At 53.4% G+C, this 21967-nt stretch overlaps 1 protein-coding gene across 3 annotated transcripts; it reads right to left on the reverse strand.

Moving 5' to 3' along the window:
* Window positions 1-1234: 1234 nt before the first annotated feature.
* Window positions 1235-20402, reverse strand: CLN6 (CLN6 transmembrane ER protein). Of its 3 annotated transcripts, none has more exons than XM_028851075.2 (8): window positions 20186-20402; window positions 12644-12758; window positions 8353-8451; window positions 5871-6059; window positions 5462-5517; window positions 3866-3988; window positions 2331-2640; window positions 1235-1707 (listed from the first exon to the last, which is right to left on the reverse strand). In XM_028851075.2, exons 1-7 carry the CDS (start codon window positions 20266-20268, stop codon window positions 2370-2372), a joined length of 936 nt encoding a protein of 311 aa, XP_028706908.1. In that variant the 5' UTR covers window positions 20269-20402; the 3' UTR covers window positions 1235-1707; window positions 2331-2369. The 3 variants fall into 3 exon arrangements, with proteins under 3 accessions (XP_028706908.1, XP_077795754.1, XP_014998037.1); XM_077939628.1 differs by adding an exon at window positions 6455-6536 and having other exon boundaries at window positions 1235-2640; XM_015142551.3 differs by having other exon boundaries at window positions 1235-2640.
* Between the last annotated feature and the right edge of the window lie 1565 nt (window positions 20403-21967).

Raw genomic sequence — 21967 nt, forward strand, 5'->3', positions numbered from 1 at the left:
CAAGCTTTGGTGCTCTCAGGCTGGGATTCAGTCCTCCCCGCCTGCTGACCTGCTGAGTGACTGGCAAGTCATTCTACCTCAGTGTGTGCCTCAGTTTCCTCACCAGCTGAATGACAGGGCCGTTGGCGAAATCAAGCGGCCAGCGCACAGCCGGTTCCCAGCCTGTGCCAGTTCACCTCCCGCCTTCTGGGGACTTCACAGGTCGGGGAGGGGCCTGGGCTGGGTCTCCAGCCCCACTGCAGGCTCCTCAGGGGCTTGGAGTGAGGCCTCTTAGTGCCAGTTACCCTGGCCAGGAAGGCTCCCCTTTTCTTCCTTCCTTTCCTCTCTCCACCCTCAGCCCCACCCCTTCCGCAGAAGCTGCTGATGCTCCCAAGTCCTCAGGGCTTCGTGCTGCTCCCCTCCCCCACATAGGAGGAAATGGGGGCACGGTGTGAGGCTTCCCCGGCTGCTTCCCCTTGAGATCCCATTTCCCTGTTTGGGGCGTGAGGTTTTTGTCCACAGCTGAGTCTATGGGGCTCTACACCCGAGGTCCGGCCCACAAGTAGGTGTGGCCGCACAGGTGTGCCCTACACAAGGGCCCCCAACCCAGGTGCGAGGGGTTGCTGGCCAGGGGCTGCACTGCCCATAGGAAGGGGGGCATCGTGCCAGTTTGCACACAGGCACAGGGACAGGAGGGGCTGCCTGTGCCCCATTCTCCCCTCCTCTCCCCTTTCCTGACTGCCTGTGTGGAAAGGGTGCTTTTCCCCCAAATCACATCCCCAGAGTCGCCTCTTTACACCTGTTTCTAGACCCACAGAATTTTAGCTGGGGACTCGACTCCTCCCTGTCAGAGTTGGAGGCCCCTGCTCCCTTCCCCCGGGGCAGGGATAGAGGAAAGGCTGCCTCTGTGCAGACGATGGAGAGAAGGACGTTAAGGAGTCACCTGGGCTCTGGAAGCCTGCAGGCGGCCAGGCCAACACAATCCCACCGAATCCCTCTGCCTGTGGGAAGGTGCTCCAGGAGAGATGAGGTGGCTCCTCGGAGTTAGGCCAGTGTGTGCTGGGGTGCCCTGGCCAACTCCCTCCTCACGTGTGTAGGTGTCCCCAGGGGATGCGGCACAGATGGAAAACATCGGCATGGGGCAATGGCTGCGTGGGGGTTCACGATACAGCAACTCACCACGCTGTGGGGCGCACCGTGTGTGCTACACCTCAGCACAAAAGGGAGAAAAGACAAAAACACCTCCAACAGCAACTGCAGCTGTGACTGTTTGCTTTATTCTTGAATCCCGGGTCCCCGTGGCTGGGGGTCCCTTCCCATCCCTGGGCACCACCATGACTTCCTGTGGGTCCCTTCCCTTCTGTCCCCGACTCTGTAGACCCCCCCATGGGAGGGGTCCTAGGTAGGGGAGGCTCCTCCTCCCTCCAAACCAGGGGTCATGCTGTCAAGGCAAAGCCTCTGGACCCAGCACCTTGTAAAGGCTTTGATGAGAGGAGCTCCAGCTTTTGCTCAGGGCCTTTGGCCCCACCACCCAGGAATGCAGGCGCTCAAAGCCTGTGGCCACAGTTCTTCTGGAGCGGGAGTGGGAGACAGAGCTTTGGGTAGAGGAGGGTCGCCTGGAGAGCTGGAATGCCAGGGGAGTTGGCGGTGCCTCTGGCTCCTGGGGGTCAGGCTGGCTCCACACCTCATAGGCCTGAGCCTGGGCAGGGTCTGGAGTGCACATAGCCCCTAGGCAGGGAGAGGGCAGTGACAGGACCAAGCCACTCATCTGTCCCAAAGCTGCCCCCAGGGGGTGTCAGCAACCCCAACCCACTGACCTACTTTGGGACCACAGGCCCATCTAGTGCAAATGAGGTCCAGACAGGAGAAATACTTTACTCAACAGCCACAGAGGCTGATGTAACCTATGTAATGTAGGGTCAGGGTAGGCCTGAGGGATGAGCCAGGTGGCGGGTGTGCGACACACCAGGTCCCCTCCTGGCCTCTGCCCCACCCAGCCCTCTCCTGCACAGCTACCAGAAGAACAGACCAGCCCCAGCAGGGAGAGTGTGGTCAGGTGCAGAGGAGGGCAGGGGCCCGGATCCTGGCCCAGAAACACTCTAAAACAGAATCCGATCCTGAGATGATCCAAATCAAACAGAAACTTGACGGAAATAGTAGAGTCTGAAAATGATGCACTCTACACACACATATACAAGACACACACACATATGAATCCACGCACACACGAATCCACACACATGCACACGAATCCACGCACACAAGGCACACCCCACTCATGCTCTCAGTCTCCGGTTACACACCCACACCACACCCCCTACCCCTGTATTCAGACACCCTCTATGGCCCACCTCCCACCCAGCAGAGCACCACAGCCTGGTGCCAGGGACTCAGTGCCGACTGCTGACGTGAAGGGTGTAGAAAGCCCAGGGCTCAGGGACGTAGATGACACCCGGGTACTTCTTCCTGAGAACAGGGTCATTCCACAGCCAGGCGACCCAGAGCGCCACCAGCAAGAGGGTCAGTGTGAAGGAGGAGAAGAGGAAAAGGCCGTTGCTGTCCAGGAAGAGGCGCTTGCGCTTCTGGTGCAGGACGAGGGCCAGCATGGCAAAGAAGGTGAAGATGAAGAGGATGAAGATCTGGCCCTCGGTGACCAGGTACCTGGGAAGGCCAGGGGGGAGTGAGGCAGCTGCTGCGGCAACCCCGTCCTGCCTGGCATCCCTCCCTGCGCGCGAGAGCCAGGCTGCCCTCCAGGCAGGCAGGAGCGTCCTCTGGCGCCAGGGCTCAGTGAACCCTGCCGCTCTAAGCCACAGCCCACGGGCAGCATACTGATGGAGCTGGTATAGTTACTGGGTTTTAGATGTGGATTTTGTTGCCAATATTTAAATAACAGAATACCTACAAATGTATATTTCTGGCTTCTCTGGTCACATTAAGTTTGTATTTCCACACAACAAAACCTGACTAGAGGAGAAAGCAACAAACAATTGCCACAACAACGGCAGCGGCCCCCGCGGCAGGACGCCGGGGTGAGGACCCGCAGGAAGCGCTCCGCTAACATCTTTCCCGCTCACTGCAGCTGCCACCCACTCTTTTTAATCCCCAGAGAGCGCACAGATGAGCCCCAGAGGGTCATCTCAGCCACACAGGTGACAGGCCGGGGAGACGGTCTAGAGCTGGCCCAGGAAAGGAGGCCCTTTTCGTTTTGAGGGAGGCCTCCCATCAGAGAAGGGCCCAGTCTTGCCCCCACCCTGTCCTTCCCATGACACCCACAATCCCAGGGTGACCTGTCTCCAGGGCAGAAGTGACAGAGGAGGGCTGGGAGACTGGCAGAGTCCTCTGCGATGGGAAGAAGAGAGAGCCAGAGGGGACAAAGACCCCAGACCAGGTGCCCCTAGGCCATCAAACCCCTCAGTCTGTCTTTGGCCTCACCATAGTGCTTTACATTTGACAAAGCCCCTCTCTGTCCTCAGCATCCTCATCATCCGAGAGGTAGACAGGCAGGTACCATCATTCCCATTTCACAGGGGCGGAACCCGCAGCCCACCACAGGGCTTGGTGTCGGAGGTGGATTGTGCCGGCCCCAGGGCAACACTGGGGTTCTTGAGATGGGGCACACAGCGAGAGGGGCTTGAGGATGGAGAGAGACTGTGCAACCTCGCCCTCTCCTCCCACCTCCCTGCCATACCCAGGCCTGGGCTTCACGGAAACAAAGAGGCCACCACAGGGCATTGTCACAGTCCCCACTAGACACAAGAGGAAGCAGGGGCTCAGAGAGGGCCAGTCTCCCTGGGGCCACACAACAGGTCCATGGGCAAGTGCAGAATTTTGCTGCCGTGGCTCACTCCGTGCCCCTGCCTCTGCCCCCATGCTGATGTCTACTCACCAGTAGTACAGGCCACTGGGCGCCACCAGGAGCAGGGCAGGCCCTGGCATCCACCTCTCAGCTTTACAGGCAGTAAAGCAGCCGCTGAAGTACATGAAGAGGATGAGGAAGAAGGGGATGTACCTAGGACAGGAAGGCCAGTGCCTTAGAGGCCTGCTCAGCAGTCCCCATCCCCACCACCTCTGCACCCACTCCCACGGGGTCCCACGGAGTGCCACGTCATGGTTTACAAAACGCCTAGCCTGGGTGAGAGGCGCTCCTCTCCACCCGACCTTGCTTGTGCTGGGCGTCAAAGATGGGACAGAAACAGAAACAGGAAGGCAAGGCTCATGTGAGTCAGAGGCCCAGAGGCATCCATACTGCCCAGGGCACCTCACTCACTCCGTGGGGGTGGGGGGCGTCTGGGGGGTTGTCTGTCTCATGCACCGCAGACGCCAGCAGCCCAGCCCCACACTAGCCTGGACACAGAGGCACGTCCCGGGCTGAGGATGGAGGTCCACATGTTAAAAAAGAGAACAGCACCTGCGGGGGCCTCTCGGTGAAGTGCTGCACCCACACTCAGCACACAGCCACACCCCCACCTCAGACACCTCACCCCAAAATACCACCCTCTCCCCTCTCCACACACTGGCTCCCTTTCTCCCACCTGTGCTGACTTGCACCAGTATACCCGCCTGCCTCTTCTCACCCACACCCGCTTCCTGCTGGGGCTCCAGCTCTCTGCTCCTAGCCCCTCCACCCTTTCCCAACCTTCTGTGGGAAGAGGCTCTGGCAAAGGACAGGGAAACATGGCAGGAGGCCTGTCCAGGGACCTTGGACCAGCTGAGCCAGGAGGATTGACATCGCAGAGCCCAAAACAACCTGGAAACACCCGTGCAAGGTGCATGTGCCGTGAGCGCCAACTCAGGAGTGAGCCGGGTCCAGGGCTGGCCCTCACCTCCCAGCTGCACTGCCGCCCTCGGAGCCCTCCGAGCCCTCCTCCCGCTGGCCTCAGCTTCTCCTGGCTAAGATGGGAGGCTGGAACAGATGAAGCCTCCCAGCCTGGGCCCGGGATCTCCTGAGGCTGAGGCCACATTTCTGAGGTCTCCCCCTGGGAATTCTGAAGAGGGGGGAGCGCAAACAGCACGCCCCTCCCCAGCCTGATCCAGCTGACTTCCTGCAGCTTCCTCCACTCCCAAAGAGCAGGCCCGACACCGGTGGGGGTCCCTGGCTCCGCCCCCACCCTCCACATTACCATCTGGGGGTTGTTTATCAGGGACGTGTCCTCCTCCCCCACCCTCAGGGCTCAGGCTTGTTGAGGGAGGACCAAAGCCGCTCGCTGCCCTCTGCTGGCCACTGCGGGCACTGAGGGCTGAGCGGGGGCGGCGATGCTGGCGGGAAGCTGGGGCCCCGGGCCTGGGACAGCTGTTGGGTCTCCCTGGCAACCTCCGGGACAACCTCACCGGAGGTTGAGCTCACAGCGCCTTTACAGGGGATGAGACTCAACACATGGAGACCTGCGGCCCAGACAGCCTTGCTCAGTGTGTCCCTGAGGCCAGTGACAGAGCTAGCCGGTGGTTGGGGCCCCTGGGATAGACAGATGGGCCCATCACTCACCACATGCAGTGACCCAGGTACTCATCATAATAGTACAGCAGCTCAAAGGAGTCGATCTGAGGCACGGGCAGGGCAGAGTCGGGGGGATGTCGATGTCAGTCCAGGGAGGTGCTGGGGCCCCACGCATCCCCTCTGAACAGGCTTCTCCCAGTCCCAGGCCTCCCCCACTGCCTTATTCCCTACCCGGGGACTTGCCCTCTGTTACAGGGGCCCAGGTGGGAGCCAGTCTGTGCACCACTTCCTAAGAACACTTGAGCATCCTAGCTTGGCACAGGCGACGGTGCCCTCACCTAGCAGAATGCCTTTGGTGGAAGGACAGGTGCGGCGAGGGGTGGGGGCCATTTCTTCAGCCTCCCAGGACAGACTGTGCCCCTAGGGCTTACAGGCAGGGAGCAGGGGGTGGCCTCACCAGCGTCTCCGGCTTGAGATTCTTGATGATGGGGTTCTCGCGGACAGACAGGTGGTGCTGGTAGCCACTGAAGAGCAGGCGGTGGTTGACAGAGTCGCCCACCAGGTGGATGCTGGCACCCATGATGAAGATGATGATGCTCACGTAGGTGATAGAGCGCGGCAGGGTGCGGGGCGACCGCTCGATGAGCTGGGGTTCAGAGTGGGGTTGGCAGCATGACCTCACCTCCGTCACAGTATGTGACACCCTCTACTTCTCCCCTCACACCCAGGGTAGGATGGATGCTTCCGGCTGGAATGTCACTCCAAAAACTGGCTGGTCCCTTTAGCAGGCCAGCCCAGCCTCCAGATCCTCCTGTGACCCCTATGAACCCAGGAGGGACTGGGGAGCAGCACCGCCCCTTCCCACGACTTTACCCAGGGAGGAAAAAGACCAAAGGGCCCAACTCCTTTCCCAAGGTCACACATGACCTGTATGCTGGAGGGGACAGCCCAGCCTTCAATGCAGGAGTCCAGGCTCAGGCCCAGCCCTCCCACTGTCCCTGGCTGTGTCCCTGGGTGGCTGGCCCAGCCTGCTGAAGGCACCTTCTGATTTCTGAATGGTCCCCGCAAACATGAAGAAAATGTCAGGGATGGAGGCAGGTGCTTCTGAAATGCCACTGTTGAACTGAAAACACACCGGAGTTCTGAGATTATACCCCTCCTACTTCTGGAGATTTGAAATATCTTTCTCCAATACAAAATGATGGTGATAGTAAATGGGGATACAGGCTGAGCATCCCTTATCTGAAATGTTTCAGATTTTGGATTTTGGAATATTTGCATATACACAATGAGATATCTTGGGAATGCATATGCAAGTCTAAACATGAAACTCATTTGTTTCATTTTTCTTTGAGACAGGTCTCACTCTGTCACTCAGGCTGGAGTATAGTGGCTCAAGAGATCCTCCCACCTCAGCCCCCAGAGTAGCTGGGACTACAGGTGTGCACCACTGTGCCCAACTAATTTTTAAATTTTTTGTAGAGACAGGGTCTCACTATGTTGCTCAGGCTGGTCTCAAACTCCTGGCCTCAAGCGATCCTCCTGCATCAGCTTCCCAAAGTATTGAGATTATAGGTGTGAGCCATCATGCCTGGAAAAATTCATTTATATTTCATATATACCTTATACATACAGCCTGAAGGTAATTTTATATAACACTTTAAATAATTTTGTACATGAAACAAAGTTTATGTTAAGTACTTATGTGTAGAATTTTCTCTTTTTTTGAGACGGAGTCTCGCTCCATCGCCCAGGCTGGAGTGCAGTGGTGGAATCTTGGCTCACTGCAACCTCTACCTCCTGAATTCAAGTGATTCTCCTGCCTCAGAGTCCCAAGTAGCTGGGACTACAGGTGCACACCACCGCGCCTGGCTAACTTTTTTGTATTTTTAATGGAGATGAGGGTTCACCATGTTGGCCAGGCTGGTCTCGAACTCCTGACCTCAAGTGATCTGCCTGCCTTGGGCTCCCAAAGTGCTGGGATTACAGGTGTGAGCCACTGTGCTGGCCCTAAGTTTTTTGTATTTTTTTCTTTTTCTTTTTTTTGAGATGGAGTCTCACTCTCTTGCCCAGGCTGGAGTGCAATGGCATGATCTCGGCTGAGAATCAAGTGATTCTCCTGCCTCAGCCTCCCGAGTAGCTGGGACTACAGGTGCCTGCCAGTATGCCCGGCTACTTTTTTTTTGTATTTTTAGTAAAGATGCAGTTTCACCATGTTGGCCAGGCTGGTCTTGAACTCCTGACCTCAAGTGATCCACCCACCTCGGCCTCCCAAAGCACTGGGATTACAGGCTCAAACCACCGCGCCCGGCTGAGTTTTCTACTTGTAGTATCATGCCAGTGCTTAAAAAGTTTCAGACTCCTTTGGAGCATTTCAGATTTCAGATTTTTGGATTAGGGATGCTCAACCTATCTATAGTAGTTTTAAAGCCTTTATTGGCAAAGTGCAAAGCCAGCAGTTCCTGCTTGTGCTCCCAGTGACATCTCAGGGCTCTCCAGGGTGGAGGATGGAGTTCAGCGGCTGCTGCTGCCTCTCCTGCCACCTGGCTTCTTCCTCTCTTCCCAGTGGGTCCCTGACCTCTCCCTGGACCCCCAGTCACTCCTGCCTCAGCCTCCCCAAATGTTTTATGGTTTCCCAAGCTCAGCCTTGTCTTCAGGTCCTTCTACCTGAACACCTCTCTGCTTCCCCCGCTGGCACGCCAGGTTGACGCTCAAATCAAAAGCCCTTCCTTGGGGGCGTATTTTCCATCCCTCCCAGCAACCGGCAGCTCCGCCTCCCCTGGGGCCCAGGCCCTGGACATGCTGCTCTGCCACAGCCTTCACCCCCCAGCAGCAGGCAGGAGCATGCTTGAGTCAGGACACCGGGCCTAGCATCACCTTCCTGCCAGGTGTGCAAAGAATGGGGATGACAGGAGAGAGTGGGGGACCTGGGACAGTACCTTGAGCAGGAGAAAGGGCGTGATGACGTTGTAGGCCATGTGGAAGTAGTCCCCAACGCTGGGCTTGTTGAGTGGAAACCATTCGAGAGGGAATACCAGCTGGGGAGCAAATAGAAGAACGGGCTCACCTGGGCACAGCACCACATGGCCCTCAGGCCTCAAGGGAGTCTGTCCCTAATGCCGCCCACCCCCACCCCTTTCACCCCCCACCCCCATCATGTACACTTAATTCTTTCTGTGATCGCTGGACCTTCTTGGTAGCCCTGGGACAAAGGTTTATCAAGACAGGAAAGCTGAGTCCCAGAGGAGGTAACGGACTTGTCCCCAGACACACAGCAGACGCGATTCCAGGCAAGGCCTGACCCTGTGCCCCTCACCCAGCAGATACCAAATAAATGACCCTGATACCAGCTTGGGAGTCGGTAGGCTTCTCAGGGACTCTGTTCTGACACCAACTTGCTGGGGGACCCTGGGCTAATCCTTCCCTTCCCTGGGCCTCAGTTTCCCCATCGATAACACAAGAGAGGTGGCCCAGAGGGCCTACTTGGACCCTTTGGGTTCTGGCACCTTTCCAAGATCAGTCTCCTGACTGCTAGGCCCTGGTGTGGAGGGACTGCTTCCAAACCAGGTTCAAAGTACACATTAGGAGACAAAGTAGAAAATAAGAATGCTCTCTCTACAAAGTGGCTTCAACTCTTCCTTCCCTACCTTCCCAGAGAGAGGCAGGCAGGCCAGGGCCAGTTCCTCCCTCTGGAATGCTCTCTCTTCTGAGCCCTGGCCTTGTCCAGGCCAGCATGAAAACCCCTATGCAGGGTCAAAGCATTTCACAACCCCCAGACTGTACTCCTAGTCTCTGTTGATTGAAAACACGTGTAATGCCCACACGTTTCAAGGAAGGATTTAGATGGTTATCTCTTTTAACACAGAAATGCCAATATTGGATAAACTAAACCTGCAGAAATAAAACTCACAATGCAGCAATCTCAATCTTTCTCTCCTTCTCTCTCTCACTCAGTGTGCATGTGTGTATCTCTTTGCCTACATCATATATATACTTGCTAAAATATTCTGTGATAGCAAAATACCAGAAGTAGGCTGACTCTTCAATCAAACAGGACCAGTTGAATCCCTGATAGTACTTCTAAACCATGGAAGGTTAAGCAGCCATTAACAGAAATGACACCTTATATGTGCTGACATGGAGAGAGATCTGTAATATATTCTGGTTTTTTCTTATTTATTTATTGTTTATTGAGATGAGGTCTCCCTATGTCGACCAGGCTGGTCACAAACTCCTGGGCTCAAGTGATCCTCCCACCTTGACCTCCCAAAGTGCTGGGATTATAGGTGTCAGGCACCAAGCCCCATTAATTTTTAAATTATTTGTAAAAGCAGGGTCTTGCTATGTTGCCAGGGCTGGCCTCAAGCGATCCTCCTGCCTTGACCTCCCAAAGTGCTGGAATTACATGTGTAAGCCACCATGCCCCACCATATGATATATTCTAAAGGAAAACAAGCAGGTTGCAAAAGAAAGTATAAAGCAAAATCTCATCATGGTTAGAAGGGAAAAGGATGTATATAAGTGTTTGTATGAACAGAGAAAAGAGTGAAAGGGATGTTCCCCAAACTGTCAGCAGTGGGACAGGAACGGGGTAGGGAGAATCTAACACTTCTTTATGTTACAACTATGTTCCATCTATGACATGTTACTTTAATAACTTGTAAATGTTTTTGTTTTTAGTTATTACAAATTTGCAACTATTATGCATACATTTGAAAATCTCTAGCTTATATGTGAGCTTTTCAAATGTCTACTCTCCACCAAGTTCTACTTGGGGTTACAGTGGTCACAGTAGCTCTGGGCAGGACGAGGGAAGTGATTTGCCCAACAGGAGACCCTGTTATGCCAGTAGAAGCTGGGTCCTAGTGAGTGAGGCCCACTCCAGGCCTCATCTCTCCCTCTCCCCAGAGCACCAGTTTGATGGGCAGCTTCTCTGGTCCCCAGTATGCGGTTCCTTCATGCTAGAAGAGGGTTCAGAGCAGCCAGTCCAACCAGTCTTCTTGGACAGGAGAGAAATGAAGCCCAGGACAGTGACTTGCCCTAGGTCACACACAAACCCAACCAGATGCCCCAACTCTTGGCTCAATTCCTCTTATTTTTCCACATTTAAAAGGCAACCTTCAAAAAGTCTGCAGGAAGGAGAACCAGCACCCACCATCACTCCCTGACAGCACTGCCAGGACAGCTTCTCTTTACGCCCATCAAGTCTTTGATCCCAGGTAGACAAGCTCGTTATTGAACTGCAATTAGTCAGTCTGCGTGTCATTTAGGAACTTTTTTCTCCTTAAATATTCCAGGTTGCTCTATAGTATCCATAATTTCTGCTTAATGGCCAGGAAACATTCTCTATACTGGACATAGCAAAACTGATTTACCCAGTCCCTAATGCTGGACACTCAAGTCACTTCTAAGGTTTGGCTATTATAAACACCACTGCAATGAACATCTTTGAGTTAGAGGACGCTGCTGTCTTCTTGCTGATTATATCCTTATGGACAGATTCTCGGAAGGGTATTACTGGGTCAGCAGGGATGAATATATTCGGATTCTGGATATTTATGTGACAGAGAATTCAACCTCGTCAGGAAGGGTTTCTGGGGCCAGAATGCCTGGGCAGATGCTGGCCTCTGCGCTTGCCTTGAGCCAGTTACTTACTCTCTCTCTCTCTCAAGTTTCCTCATCTGTAAAATTGAGATTAGCAATAGTGTTGATATGAGAATTCAATAAACTGAAACATATCACGAGTTTAGAACAGAGTAAGCATTCGATGTTAGCCACTATTCTAACTTTGCTGTAATTATTATTCATTCAATAAAAATGCATTGAACACTTATTGTGTCAGGCACTATTCTAAGTACTAACCTTGCCAAGTTGTTACTTATGAATTATTACTGCTTTCCAAAAAGGCTTTGCTTTGTGTTTGTTTTGTTTTTTGAGACAGAGTCTCACCGAGTCGCCCGGGCTGGAGTGCAGTGGTATGATCACGGCTCACTGCAGCCTCGACTTCCCAGGCTCAGGAGATCTTCCCACCTCAGCCCTGAGCAGCTGGGACTACTGGTGCACATCACCACACCCAGCTAATTTACAAATCTTTTGTAGAGACGGGGTCTCACTATATTGCCCTGACTGGTCTCAAACTCCTGGGCTCAAGTGATCTTCCCATCTCAGCTTCCCAAAGTGCTAGGATTATAGGCATTAGCCACCATGCCCGGCCCCAAAAGGTCTTTGCTAATTGGCATGATCACTAGACGTTACAAAGTGCCAGTTTCCGCATTGGATATCGTTATTTTTACACTTGAATTTGCTGAGTGACCTTTGAAAAGTCACTTCCCCTTTATCTTCCAGTAAACTGAGAGAACAGGCCTGGATGCCTTCATATCTTTTGGCTCTATGACTGTGGCCCCTCAGGCAACTGCCAGCAAGTTGGGTGGGAGGGGTCTGGGGGCCATGAATAGTCACACTGTGCCCCCACTACCAAATAATGACTTGATCCCTGGTGATACCTCACTTAATTTTCTTCACGTTCATCTATTTATTATCTATCATCTATCAATTATCTATCTATCTATCTATCTATCTATCTATCTATCTATATATCTATCTATCTATCTATCATCCATCCTCCCACTATAAGCAAGGGGCACTGGTGCCCTCCCAGCAGTAATCTCTTCTGTGGAGGCCACTACTGGATACTAAAGGATTAAGTAGCCTTGGAGGGCAGGGGATGGTTTCACTGGATGGCATTAAAAATTACCCATGGCTCAGTCATATATAATATGCAAAATCAGCCTATGTGCTTCAACTCCAGAAAAAATAATACTATCCCAAGGTAATACGGAAGGATGGGTGGTGGGGGGTGGGGGTGGATGGCGGGGGTGCTCCACTTCCTTTCCCATACTCCTTTGTCTGTCTTAGTGATTTGGTTCAACCTGGTTCACCTGCTTCCAGACACAGGCCAGAGGGGGTTACAGTATTACAGTATGACTGTTCAGGACCACCAGTTCCCCCATGGGAGTCGGGGCACAGTATGACTCTTCAGGCCCCCCCACTTGCTGGCAGTTGCCTGACGGGCCAAGTCATAGAGCTAAGGGTATGAAAGCATCCAGGCCTATTCTCTCAGTTTACTGGGAGATAAAGGAGAAGTGACTTGTCTAAGGTCACTCGGCAAATTCAAGTCACAATAAGTGTCCTCAGTGCTGGTCGGGGCCCTGTGCACCATTTCACACTCACCATGGCAATGGGGCGCCCAAAGTCCAGAACCCAGTTCTGCAGCGTGAAGTAGAACCAGAGGTCGAGGTGGAAGGGAGCTGTGCGGGCAGCCTCATCAGCGCTGACAGAGCCATGCCTGGGAAGGAACCAGACGAGAGAGGTCAGCTCTTCTCTCCTCCTCCACCAAAATCTTCCCCTGAGATTAGCCACAAAGAGGTCTGGGGACTTGAGGACAGGAGGAGGCACACACAGTTGAGTTCTAGGGATAGGGTTTTGCTGGAAATACTGGGGTCTGGCCCTGCGGTCCAGGGGAAGGTGGACTTCAGCTGCCCCGACCTTAGCTTCCCTGTGATTCAGGAAGGAAACAGCTGAACAGGTGTAACTGCTGGGGTTTCTCCCCTACTGAATGATGGAGGAAATCAAGTAAGGCAAAGATACAGTCATGGTTGAAAAGCATGAAACATGATCATGGATGATGGCAGCTGACCTCAGTTGAACACTTACTGTATTCCAGGCACTACTGTTAGCTGTTTACATATATTATCTCATTTAATCCTCACAGAAACCTTTCAAGGCTGAAATATTACCCCCCATTTTACAAATGAAAAACCTGAGGCCCAAGAGGCTCAGTAACTTGCTCAAGGTCACACAGCTAAGGATTTGAACCCAAATGATAGGGCTCCTGAGCTTATACTTTTAACCTCCATCCCATAGTTGAGTCCATCATGATGGGTCTATGGGATGGGTGTGTGACCGAGCTGGGCCAATCAGAGCCCTCCAATGAAATAGGCCTTAGAGACTGAAATGGGTAGGGCCTCCTGCTCCCTTGATTCCAGCACTATGAGGAGGTCAGGTTGGGCTGCTGGTACTCCTCTTCTCAGCAGGCCACAGTGGAACCTGAGGAGCCAGCAGAAGCAAGGTGATGTGAGAGACACAGGAAGTGGAGTACCGCCTCACCACACATCTTTGGAGGCCTGTCCCTCTCACTAAACAGTTGGTCATCTGCTGTTCGCAGATGCAGTGAAGTTCCAGGACCAGTGCTGCCTCCTCTGGGAAGCCCTCCCTGATGAAGCTTTTCCCAAAGCCCCACCAGCGCACTGCAGGGAGCACTTCGACGCCAACTCAGTCTGGCATAATGGGGCTGGAATTGTACTCTCCCATCTAGACCCTCGAGAACAGGGGTGACCTTTAAGGTTCTCCCAACTCACCCACCACCCTAGCAGAGTTCAAATCCTCTTTACAGAGTCCCTGCAATTACTTGCACACCTCCAGGGACAACAGGTGCATGCCACCATGACCAGCTAATTTTTTTTTTTTTTTTTGGTAGAGGTGAGGTCTCACTACGTTGCCCAGGCTGGTCTCAAATTCCTGGGCTCAAGTAATCAACCCATATCAGCCATCCATCGTGCTGGGATTACAGCTGTGAGCCACCATGCCCGGCCAACAGCTTGCTATTCTGTTTTTGATTACTAGGCTTATCAGGAGATCAAGTTAGAAAGGGATCAGCGTGGCCTAGGGCAATACACAAAGCTTGCATGAGGGAAGGGAGCCTCAAAGCACAGATGGATGAATCTAACTAGGCAGAAAAGCAGGAGAGCAGGGTAAAGGCCTGGAGGTGGAAGTGAAGAAGGTTCTGCATGGAGCGGAGATGCCTGGCTTACTGGAGCCAGAGAAAGAGAAGGGAGGGGCGGTTGGATCTTCAGACTGTACAGATAGCCAGTAACCGTGAGGACTGCTCAGTGGTCTGAGACGAGTGACCAACAGAGGCCCCACCCAGCTCCTTCCTCAGTGGCCATCAGGGTAAGGCCTCAAAAATCAGACAGTGATAACCTCCAGGCCCAGAGAATTTAGGTGGTGAAAGAGATAACAGCCTTCAGTTTCTTGCTCTGATACCTCCAAACTGGGCAAAAAGTAGGATGTTCGGTAAGAGGAATAAAGAGATTTTGAAAGCATGAACACTTAGATGTGTGTATCTGGAAGTTATGCGTACCTAGCACACACTAGAGGCTCGGTGACTACTTCTCTTCCACCTCAGGAAGCACCTTGGCCAATGAGAATCCCTGTCATTAGTCCAGCCTAACTTAGTAGGACAGGAAAAAAAAAAAAAAAAAAAGAGGGGAGACTGGGCCCAGTGGCTCATGCCTGTAATCCCAGCACTCTGGGAGGCTAAGGTGGCAGATCACCTGAGGTCAGGAGTTCAAGACCAGCCTGGCCAACAAAGTGAAACCCTGTCTCTATATAAAAATACTAAATTAGCCAGGCGTGGTGGTGCACGCCTGTAATCCCAGCTACTTGGGAGGCTGAGGCAGGAGAATCGCTTAAACCTGGGAGGCGGAGGTTGCAGTGAGCCGAGATTGTACCATTGCACTCCAGCCTGGGCAATAAATGTGAAACTATCTCAAAAAAATAAATAAAATCTAAAAAAAAAAAAAAAAAAATTTAAAATTAACTGGATATGGTGGCACACATCTGTAGTTCCAGCTACTCAGGAGGCTGAGACAGGATGATCACTTAAGCCTGGAAGGTCGAGGCTGCAGTGAGCTATGACAGTACCACTGCACTTTAGCCTGGGTGACAGAGTAAGAGCTTATCGCCAAAAAAAAAAAAAAAAAGCAGGCGCACAGAGTGGATACTCAGCAACCAGCTTGCAAATCAAGATTAGACTGGGCGCAGTGGCTCATGCCTGTAATCCCAGCACTTTGGGCGGCCGAGGTGGGCGGATCAGGAGGTCAGGAGATTGAGACCATCCTGGCTAACACGGTGAAACCCCGTCTCTAGTAAAAATACAAAAAATTAGCCAGGCATAGTTGCGGGCGTGGGAGGCTGAGGCAGGAGAATGGCATGAGCCCGGGAGGCAGAGCTTGTAGTATGCCAAGATCGTGCCACTGCACTCCAGTCTGGGCAACACAGCGAGACTCCGTCTCAAAAAAAAAAAAAAAAAAAAAAAAAAAAAAAGAAAAGAAAAAAAGAAAGGCAACTAGAAACTCCAAGAAAAACAAAACAAAAGCAACATAAGAAAGCAAATTTAGGCTGGGTGCCGTGGCTCACGCCTGTAATCCCAGCACTTTGGGAGGCCGAGACGGGCAGATCATGAGGTCAGGAGATCGAGACCATCCTGGCTAACACGGTGAAACCCTGTCTCTACTAAAACTTCAAAAAATTAGCCAGGCGTGGCAGCGGGCGCCTGTAGTCCCAGCTACTCGGGAGGCTGAGGCAGGAGAATGGCGCGAACCTGGGAGGCGGAGCTTGCAGTGAGCCGAGATTGCGCCACTATACTCCAGCCTGGGCAACAGAGCGAGACTCCGTCTAATAAAAAAAAAAAAAAAAAAAAAAAAAAAGAAAGAAAGCAAATTTAACTGTTAAACATTATTTGGCTCTGTTAGAACAATATTTATTAAATACATGGCTTAAATAACATACACATTATATATTAATTTTCAATGTTTAGAGTCAATCCACAGATAAAACATGGAAGATAATTATGGTTTTAAAGCAGCAGATAATTATAGTCTACTTTGATAACATGAAAACAGAGGACAGAAATTGTAGGAAAGGGTGATGAAAGCTAAAGTTTAGGGTAAGGGATTAATATCCTCTTTTTATTTTTTAGTTTTTGAGACAAGGTCTTGCTCTGCTGCCCAGGCTGGAGTGCAGTGGCACAGTCATGGCTCCTTGCAGCCTTGACCTCCCAGGCTCAAGCAATCCTCCCATCTCAGCCTCCTGAGTAGCTGGGGCCACAGAAAGGCATGAGATGCCACACACGGCTAATTTTTTAAAATTTTCATTTTTTTAAAAAGGAATCAAAGGCTGGGCGCAGTGGTTCATGCCTGTAATCCCAGTACTTTGGGAGGTCAATGCGGGTGGATCACCCGAGGTCAGGAAGAGACCAGCCTGGCCAACATGGTGAAACCTCATCTCTAGTAAAAATACAAAAATTAGCTGGGCGTGGTGGCAGGCACCTGTAATCCCAGCTACTCAGGAGGCTGAGGCAGAACTGCTTGAACTCAGGAGGTGGAGGTTGCAGTGAGCCGAGATCGCACCACTGCACTCTAGCCTGGGGGACAAGAGTGAAACTCCGTCTCAAAAAAACAATAAAATAAAATAAAATAAACCAAGAAATAGCAGTTGAGTATAGTTTTTAAGAATGTGGACTTGGCCGGGCACGGTGGCTCACGTCTGTAATCCCAGCATGTTGGGAGGCTGAGGTGGGCAAATCACAAGGTCAGGAGATTGAGACCAGCCTGGCCAACATGGTGAAATGCCATCTCTACTAAAAATACAAAAAATTAGCTGGGCGTGGTGGCAGATGCCTGTAATCCCAGCTACTCGGGACGCTGAGGCAAGAGAATCGCTTGAACCTGGGAGGCGGCGGTTGCAGTGAGCAGAGATCGCGCCACTGCACTCCAGTGCAGTGGGTGACACTGCACTGCATCCCTCGCACTCCTGGGTGACAGTGCGAGGTTCCATCTCAAAAAAAAAAAAAGAGTGTGGACTTTGGAGTCTATTTGGGTTCATATCCCAGCTCTGCTTCTAACCAGATCTTCAGCAAGTCACTTAACTTCTTGGGCCTCGATGTCCTCATTTGTAAAATGGAGATAATAGTAGATCCTATATCTCCTTTTTTTTTTTGAGACGGAGTCTCGCTCGTTGCCCAAGCTGGAGTAGTGCGATCTCGGCTCACCACAACCTCCACCTCCTGGGTTCAAGTAATTCTCCTGCCTCAGCCTCCCAAGCAGCTGGGACTACAAGTGCACGCCACCATGCCTGGCTAATTTTTGTATTTTTAGTAGAGACAGGGTTTCTCCATGTTGGTCAGGCTGGTCTTGAACTCCTGACCTCGTGATCCACCCATCTCGGCCTCCCAAAGTGCAGGGATTACAGGCACGAGCCACAGCGCCTGGCCAGTAGATCCTATGTCAAGGGTCGTGGTTTAATTAATATATGCAAAAACTTAAGAGCAGGGCCTGATCCACAGAAAGTGCTACATAGTGTTTGCTATTGTTACAAGCCTATTATTGGAAAATACGAATTTGACTCTGGTAAAAACAGCTAAAAGAAGCTAAGGTGATTGTCTCTGGTGCCAGGGAAGGGTGGGACACGGATTGCTGCTTTTTAAAACTTGAAGCTTTTGTTATTGGATTTATCATGGGCATTAATTATAATACTTTTTTTTTCTTTTTTTTGAGACCGAGTCTCACTGTTGTCCAGGCTGGAGCGCAGTGGTGCGATCTCGGCTCACTACAACCTCCGCCTCCCAGGCTCAAGGGATCCTGGTGCCTCAGCCTCCTAAGTAGCTGGGATTACAGGCATGGGCCACCACACCTGGATAATTTTTGTAATTTTTAGTATGGACGGGGATTCTCCATGTTGGCCAGGCTGGTCTTGAACTCCTGGACTCAAGTGATCAACCCACCTTGGCCTCCCAAAGTGCTGGGATTACAGGCCATGGTGCCCGGCCTAATTATAATACTTTCATTATAATACAAAAACTGGCAACAAAGCAGGTGGAAGCTGGAATGGGTTACCTTAAGAGGCAGTGAGCAAAGCACAGATGCAGCAGAGGAAATCCAAGCATCCTAGGAATTGGAAAGGATGATTCTGCCTACTGTCTTGAGCAGCAATTATACTGGGAATGGGCTGAGGCCATGCAGTGGGGGGCAGAGACACCCTGGGAGACAGAGAGTTCATGCCTCACACCACCCCTTTGGGAACACCCTGGTTAGTGGGGAGCTCACACAGGAGAAGAGGGACATCACTCCTTAGCAGCCAAAGTGGAGTTGTAAGAGCAGAGCCCATTCGTCAGAAACCCTGGGTTTAGGCCCTGGTTCTTGCCAGCAAATGACGTAACCTCTCTGGGCCTCCATTTCCCCATCTGTACATTGGAAGTGACATCTGGCAGCTCATTGTCAAGACTGAGTAAGATGCTAGACATGGGAGCCCCACATAGGAGATAAAGTGGTGACCATATCTGAGACCCACAGGCTGTTCCCACTGGGCTGTCACAGTTCCGGGCAGTCAGTGACCCCCAACTTGGCGAGGGTTCAGAACAGAGACATTCCACAGGCAGAAGGGGCTCCCTGGAAGAGGAGAGCTGGCAAATGGGTTGGGTGGAGGCCACAGCAGAAATGAAACCACTGGACACGGTGCGGGGCAGACCGCCCGCGGACTCAGCCAGTCAGGCTCCTCAGACCATCTGAGCCTGTTTCCTCATCAGTAAAATAATACTTAGTTCACAGGCCGAGGAAGACAGGTGAGCTACAGTACGCCGTCTATGGTCAGTACATTGTTTCTAAGTGAAAACGGACACGGTCCACAGCTGCTCAGCCCCCATGTCCTCAGCAGCAGAAAGGAGCCATCCCTTAGTTCAAGCGCTCAGACTTCTCCCTTCATCCAGGTCGTACCAAAAACTTCCTAACAAGGACTTTGCGCATTGCCAGTGCTCAGAAACTTCCCACGACTCCCCAGTGCCTATGGGATAAAGACTATATGCTTAACCTGTCACCTAGGACAGGAGCTAGGGTGAGACAAGCGAGGCCCCCAGGGCCCAATATTTGAGGCGGCACTCACTGTCACGGCTGTGCGCCTACCCCTAAGTTTTGCACTCTAGGCCCTCACTCGAGTCCTAGACTTGCTGCAATTAAAGACCCTTCACAATCAGTCTGCATCCTCCTGTCACTTTCTTTTACAGCTGGAAAGCTCCAACACCACTAAACTCCTTGCCTTTCCCTACTGTTTCCCTGGCCGGAACAGCCTGTCTTCCCTGGGTCCCCTACCAAGTCCTCTGAGACGCAGCTCAAGTGCCACTTCCTCCATGAAGCCCTCCAAGATGACCTCTCACTCCCACGTGGGCTCTCACTCCCACAGAGCTGGGCACACCACAGGCGTATAAAGAATGCCTGCTGAATGCAGTGAATGTTTCTGGTCAATAAAACGGGACGAAGGTAGAATGGAGCTCTGCTCGTCCCAACCAGATAAACCAAAAACTGAGAAGGGATCCTCATTCATTCTCTGGACGGGAGCTTCCGCCCTTCTCCGCTGTCTCTTCCATTACATTCGCACATTATTGGGTGCCTCAGGTCAAGCAGAGAGCCTCCTGATTAACTGCAGAATCAAGTCCTACTCAGGGCTGGAAGGACCCCGAGAACGCGGAGGTGGCGCCCGGAACTTGCGGATGAGTTGGGGGCCCGAGTGACTAAGTGTGTGTGTCCCCATCCCCCTGGAGAGCTCTCCCAGCGCAGCGGCTGTCCCGGCGCCCGCCCGGGTCGCAGGGGAGCGCGGGAGGGGCGGAAAACCCCAAACTCCGGGCGGGGGCTCCTCCCACCCGAGCAACCGCGAAGCGGGGAGGCAGAGCCTCGCTGGGCCCCGGGCTCCCCAGGGGAAGAAGGAACCGCGGGGGCGCCGCCACCAGGGTAGCGCGCCTCCAAGCTCCCAGCGCTCGACTCCGCCCCGGCTCGCGCCGCACATGAGGTTCCTGCCCGGCAGTCCTAAGAGCGTCATGTGGCGGGGCCCGAGCCCCCAGTGCACAGGCGCGTAACCCGCCCGTTCCCCGCGGCGCGCGCCCACCTGGCCTGCAGGAAGGAGGCGCCCAGCTGCGCGCCCGGGCCGCCTGCCGCTCCCGGGTGCTGCCGCCTCCGCGCCGCCTCCATGACTGCCCCGTGGGCCTCTCGGCCCTGCCTTTCCGAGGAAAAGACCGGTTCAGCTCGGCGGGAACGGCGGATGCCGCCGCAAATTCCCAGCGCGGGGCGGTCCGGGGCAGTCTAGGGCGGGCAGGCTGGAGAGCGCGGCCCCCGGGAGGAAAGGGCGGGGCGGAGGGGAGGGAGGCGGGGCGGAGGGGAGGGAGGCGGGGCGGAGGGGAGGGAGGCGGGGCGGAGGGGAGGGAGGCGGGGCGGAGGGGAGGGAGGCGGGGCGGAGGGGAGGGAGGCGGGGCGGAGGGGAGGGAGGCGGGGCGGAGGGGAGGGAGGCGGGGCGGAGGGGAGGGAGGCGGGGCGGGCTCCGCGAGGGGAGGGCCGGGCGCGGCGAGTGTGGCGTCCTCGCGGGGCGGTGGCTTATGGCCTGTCCGGGCTGTGCGCGTGACCACCAGAGGGCTGGGATGTGTTGGGGTCCCTTGCCTGCCTGGGTACGGGAATCTCTACCTAGGGTGACTGAGGCCTGGGTGTTGGGCTGGGGCGGGGTAAGGACCTGGACTAAGCTGACTCTCATGATCCCCGGGGCAGAGGGTGATGTGGGATTTCCCTTGTTCTTGCGGGTGGAGGAAAGGAGGCAGGACAGGAGACCTGCACGTGTAACACCCGCGTGGTGCAGCACGTGGGTTGCAGACGTTCTAGTGAGGGGCCGGGGTTGCTGGCGGTGACAGTGGGAAAGAGCGAGTTTGTGACATCTAGAGTAGTGTGGGAGGTACGGTGACTGGGTCCCTGGATATGGGGGGTGAGGGGAGAAGAGTTCAGGCAGTGGCCGGATTCTGCCCCTGGGTGGATAGTGGAGGCACCCCCCGGGAAGTGGGCTGGAGCAGATTTCGTGTAAATAAAGATTCATCCTTAAACGCATTAAGCTTGAGGTGAATCAGGGAGGCTGTTGGACCGGTGGTCTGAAGCTGAGGTGAAACCTGGGAACTAACCCAGCGGAGAGGCTCCTGAATCCCCGGAGCATACATGACAGACAGAACCTAAGGGGACAGCGTCCTCAAGTGAAAAACAGAACCAAGGGTCAAACCTGAGAACCGCCTGCAGGTCAGATTGCCAGGACTTCATTAGTGGTACCACTTTGAACTAGCTGTGACGCGGGCAAATGGCTCAACCCCTCTCAGCTTCAGTTTACTCATCTGTAACAAGAAGATGCCTATTGCATCTACTACACTGGGGTTGTGATGACTAAATCAAACCCTTAGCAGAGAGCCCGGCACTGGTGGACTAGTTATTAACAATAGCCCCTCTCAGGACCTAAGGTTTCCCTCCACAGAAAGGTTACCTTCCACACCACTCTCAACGTCACAAACTCTCTCCTTCCCATGGTCTGTGTCAGCAGCCCAGCCCCCTCACTAGAACAACTGCAGCTACCCTCCATTCTCCCCCACCATCCGCGTGCTATACCAGGCACACGCTACATATGCAGGTCTCCAGTCCTGCCTCCTCTCACCCAGCCCTCAAGTCGCTGCAGAAACGATATGGCTCATGGAAGGGATGTGCCTCAGATGCAAATGCAATGTGGCCTTCCCCTGGCCAGTATCTTTGGTCTGCTTCCCAGACCGTGAGGGGTCTGAGTTATGCCTATTTCTAGTCTATTTTCTTTCCTGTCTTTCTTCTTGGGAGATTTTTATTGGGTTTATTTCTTTCCCCTTTGGTCAGAACC

The sequence above is a fragment of the Macaca mulatta genome, chromosome 7, assembly GCF_049350105.2.
Source record: "Macaca mulatta isolate MMU2019108-1 chromosome 7, T2T-MMU8v2.0, whole genome shotgun sequence".
NCBI classification, from domain to species: Eukaryota; Metazoa; Chordata; class Mammalia; order Primates; family Cercopithecidae; genus Macaca; species Macaca mulatta.